This window comes from Octopus sinensis, linkage group LG15, assembly GCF_006345805.1.
Source record: "Octopus sinensis linkage group LG15, ASM634580v1, whole genome shotgun sequence".
NCBI lineage: Eukaryota > Metazoa > Mollusca > Cephalopoda > Octopoda > Octopodidae > Octopus > Octopus sinensis.
The window spans coordinates 5189227-5194641 of NC_043011.1; the positions used below are offsets into that span (position 1 = coordinate 5189227).

The window sequence follows — 5415 nt, forward strand, 5'->3', positions numbered from 1 at the left end:
CCTCTCACACGTACTTCCTCCCATCCACCTCTCCTCTCTTGCTCTGGCCCCTACTTTCTCTCTTCACTCCTACCCACCTTCTCTCTTCAACCCTCTCCCTTCATCGTCACCTCCTCTTTCGTTACTCCACCCCTACACATTCCAACCTACCATCCCTATACATCCCATCCTACCCCCACCACATTCCTTAGACCCCACCTTTGCTTCCCCCAGTCTCGCCTCCTTCACACCCCAACATCACCACACCACACACCACCACAACACCATACCACACACCACCACACCACGCACGCTACACCACCACACCACACCACATCACACCACTCCGCACACACTAGCTCTGACCACTTCCGAGCACCTACACAATCGTCCACACACCTACACATGCACACACGCACACGTCAATGTCACCAGCCCCCTTCCACACGCACATACACGCACGCGCACCTTCGTTTTGGGATCACCACTACTTTATTATCTCCCCGTCTTCCTAGCTCTCCTGGGTGACCCCTCTATGTTCCTTTCTGTCGAAGACTTTCTCACTTCCTGAGCGTTAAACTAATAATACATATGTTTGTTGTTTACACACCCGTCTCCATTATATATATATATATATATATATATATATATATATATACATACATATAATTTCTTGCATACTGAAATGTGTGTGCGTGTGCGCGTGTGTGTCTGTATGTGTGTGTGTGTGCGTGTGTGTGTGTGCGTGCGTGTGTATGTGTGTCTGTATGTATATTTGTATGCATGTATGAATGTATGTATGTATGTATGTATGTATAGATAGATAGATCGATCGATAGATAGATAGATAGATAGATAGATAGATAGATAGATAAAGTCCTTGGTTATTGCGTAATTAAAAACGTTTCACAGTCTATACAGGAAACTTGTATCTGCTCTAGGTTTCATTAAACAATTGTCTTGTAAAGAAATAAGCTTAACAGTATATTGTTATTCTAATGAAATGCATATTAATCTAAGATCCTTGTAATCGGATTACATATATGCTATTAGTCACTGGTGGCTACAACAGCAACAAAACTACCACCATACTGTTAATGGGCCAGTCTATCTGCTTGCCAAAACTTGAGAGTTTATTTCATATTACAAATAGGTCATTACATCGGTGGAGAAGGCTTACTGAATTATAAAGAGATTGTTGTTTAGATCGGGGACAGTTCTGATTAAGCAGACCTGTGATCATAGGTGTTTCAGTCAGGATTCACCGGTCCAATGCGTCCTTCTGTTTTGTAAGACGGTAGGATGTGATTTGATTGAGTTTGGTTGCTATGTCTAACAGGTCAACTAACTGAATAGATCCTTCTTTTTCGGGTCGATTGATAATAGGCACCATGGTTAGGTGCAGTTCATTGAAGTACGTAATAAACATACTTTGAAAATTGATGAGCATTTCATCGATATCACTGTATCGATCTAGCCATCGCGTGTGGTCATACACTGCTGGTTCCAATACGTTTTATAGCATTGTTGTAACTTTCAGATGATGCCACGCCGCTGGTAAACACTCCCCTTGAACGGAAGGCTAGTCCGTCTCAGGGTTTCCCTTTTACAGCTGAGTGGACTGGAGCAACGATGTGAGGGCACGTGACCTTGTGGTTAGGGCTATGTATTTGTGAATTAGAATTCTTGCACAGCATTGAAATGGTCTCTCTTTTTGGACTGTTAGGATACTGGTAAAGATTTTGCCTTGATCTACCAGATCATCATCATCATCATCATCATCATCATCATCATCATCATCATCATCATCATCATTATCATCAACATCATCATCAGCATCATTACTACCGTCGTTGTCGCTATCATCATCATCGTTATAATCACTGTGGTCTTCATCGATGATGCTGATATGATTATCATCATTTCAGCGTTTGTTCTTCCACGTAAGATATGGCTCAGACAGGGGTGCAACATATCAGGTTTTACATTTATTTATGAACCATGATGCTTTGATGTCTCATTTGCGAAACCCTTTTTTTATTTCCCCCGATTTTTTTTTCTTTGGTTTACCTTCACCATAGAGCAGCTGTCTCTAAACACTTTTGCACCACAGACCAGTTTCGTGCAAGACAATTTTGCCACAGACCAGGGAGTCATGCGCTTAAAAAATATGCACTTTACTGCATAATATATAATTCAATTATTACATATAACGCGGAGGCGCGTGGCTTAGTGCTTAGGGTGTCAGCATCATGATCGTAAGATTGTGGTTTCGATTCCTGGACCGGGCGGTGCGTTGTGTTCCTGAGCAAAACACTTCATTTCACGTTGTTCCAGTCCACTCAGCTGGCAAAAATGAGTAACGCTGCGATGGACCGGCGTCCCGTCCAGCTGGGGAACACATACGTCATAGAAACCGGGAAACCGGGCCCATGAGCCTGGCTAGGCTTTAAAAGGGCGCATTTATTTTATTATTACATAACACACACACACACACACACACACAAGTTCGTGAGAAGGGATAAGTGGATTACATTGAGCCTAGTACTTATTTTATCGGCCCCGAAAGGTTGAAAAGCAAAGTCAACCTCGGCGGAATTTGAATCCAGAACGCAAAGACGGATGAAATGCCGCTAAGCATTTTGTTCAGTGCGATAACGATTCTGCCATCTCACCGCCTTCCCTTTGCACAAAATATTCAATTGCAACCAAAGTCTCGAGCTATTAGAAATTACAATTAAATCTCTTACAAATCACGTATACTACTGTCTTTAAAACACCAAGACTCTGCTGGGTAATGGAGTCATAAATACACGCTGTCTAAAATAACCAATTAGATCAGTGGTTCTCAACATGGGCTCATATGGGCCTTGGTGGGGTTCATATAAGATTTTGTAAAAATTTATGTCCAATAAATTTGGTTATATTTCTACAATACCCAAAATATTTTAACAGTAGGCGTAGGAGCGGCTGGGTGGTAAGTAGCTTGCTTATGAACCACATGGTTCCGGGTTCAGTCCTACTGTATGGCACCTTGGGCAAGTGTCTTCTACTATAGCCTCGGGCCGACCAAAGCCTTGTGAGTGGATTTGGCAGACGGAAACTGAAACAAGCCCGTCGTATATATATATATATATATATATATATAGGGAGAATTCCCGAAGAAAAAACAAAAGACGAAGACAGGTGGGGTAGAAAACAAACAGATATATTAGTATAACGCTCGGGAATTGAAAAAGTCTTTAACGTTTCGAGCCTATATATATATATATATATATGTATGTGTCAATATGCTTGTGTATCTGTGTTTGTCCCCCCAAAGTCGCTTGACAACCGACGCTGGTGTGTTGACGTCCCCGTAACTTAACGGTTCGGCAAAAGAGACCGATAGAATGAGTACTAGGCTTACAAAGAATAAGTCCTGCGGTCGATTTGCTCGACTAAAAGCGGTGCTCCAGCATGGCAACAGTCAAATGACTGAAACATGTAAAAGAGTGTTTTTATACAATTCTTAATTAATATTTGATTATAAAAATATATGATTTTTTTAAACATCGAATGACTGAGAGGGTCTGTCTGAGTAAAAGGGGAACCAAAGGGTTCATAGAAGAGAATCAATGGGTTAGATCAGTGTTTCCCAACCTTTTTTCCTGGCGCCCCACTTTTTCATAGCAAAAGTTTTTACGCCCCACCTTTTCCCATGTCCACTCACATTTACAAGTATATGTGGGCCTACTTACAATTGAAAAAAAATCAAAAATTAAAAAATTGTATTCAAAATACAAAAAAATAGTTTGAGAATTGAAACAACAGGCACTGAAAGTGCATAACACCCAATAAATCGATAAAATTATTACGATTTCTCATGTTTTTAAAAAATGTCAATTTATAAAGAATAAAGAAACACGTTTTTTCAGTTCAATTATTTGACGGTCAGCTCGACTAATTTAGTGAGAACCCTGTGCCTGATGCATACAGCACAAGTTTTTAATATGAGGAGACAACTTTGTTAATTTCAGTCGTAAATCGCCACGTTTTGTAATCTCAAGCCGGTTTCTCTTGGCTTCGAGCAATATCAACTGCACTAAAACCACATTCGACCAAATAAGACGAAGGGAAAGGAATCAGTAGCTCTCTCGCTGATGTAGAATTTTAGGATATTTTCTTTCAACAACCTCGTCATATACCACATCTTTGTACCTTCAATTAAACAAAGTCTTCACTGATTCATCATGTTGTAATTCTGATAACTCTTCTTGGTATTGGATTGTAGCATCAGAAACGTTAATCAGAAGCGGTTGAGTTAACCAAGAGGAAAATTCATTGCCTTTAAATCGCAAAATCTGTCATTGAAATCCTTTATCAAGATATTTAAATGATCAATAATTACAATGCCAGCATCATTCGTTATTTCACATTTACTCAACCAGTAAAGTTCACTGAAATTTCTTTTGGAAAATTTCTTTTTCCATAATTCGAGAGCTGTAATAAATCCAAAAATCTTTGCTTTTGCATCAATAAGTGTCATGTTTGCACCTTGAAGTTGTTTATTCAAGTTTCCAAGTTTCTCAAATATGTCTGTCAAATAACTGACAAATGCTTTTCCATCCGTTGTTGACAGCAATTTCATTTCACATTTATCACTAAGAAAGTCGTTAATCTGATCAAATAATTCCATGAACCTCTTTAAGCAGTTTCCACTTGATAGCCATCTTACTTCTGTATGAAGCAATAATCGAACATGTTCGGCACTTTGATTATACAAAACTGTTTAAAAAGACGTTCAGATTTAGAATTTCTTTTAATGCTGTTGACACACTTGATCACACTTTGAAGAATCTTGTTAAGAACAGGGGACAATTTCTTGGCAACCAAGTTTTCTCGGTGTATTACACAATGGACAGTCAACATGTTGGATTTTCATCCTTCATCATTTTTAAGCATCCCGTATTCTTGCCCATCATGGCAGGTGCACCGTCTGCCGCACATGCCAGTAATTTTCCTTTGGTATTTTGTTTGCATCCAAATAATGTTGATTTTGATGTAAATATCATTTGCAGTTGTGGTGGTTTCAAACGATTCGCAGAACAGCATCTCTTCCTGAAACTCCTCGTGGTCAATATACCTCACATAAGTCAATAACAGAGCCTCACTGTCCCGGATTGTGGATTCGTCCATTTGTAATGAAAACTTACGCAATTTTAATTTCTCAATGAGCTGGCTTTCAACATCTTGCCCCATTTCATCTATTCTGTTCGAGACAGTGTTATACTGAGTGGCATAGTCCTGATATCTCCATCATCTTTTTGTAATACAGTTTTTAAGAATATTGAGATAGCAGGTTTAATCAGTTGCTCTCCAATAGTGTGATTCTTTCCATGTTTTGCTATAAGCAAGGAGATTTCGTAGCTGGCTTCAAGGGCACGAGTATGAGGC

The 5415-nt window shown here is 39.6% G+C and overlaps 1 protein-coding gene across 1 annotated transcript; it reads right to left on the minus strand.

Moving 5' to 3' along the window:
* Positions 1–4282: 4282 nt before the first annotated feature.
* LOC115219938 (SCAN domain-containing protein 3-like) lies at positions 4283–4657 on the minus strand. The gene has a single exon (XM_029790241.1). It carries the CDS (start codon positions 4655–4657, stop codon positions 4283–4285), a length of 375 nt encoding a protein of 124 aa, XP_029646101.1.
* Between the last annotated feature and the right edge of the window lie 758 nt (positions 4658–5415).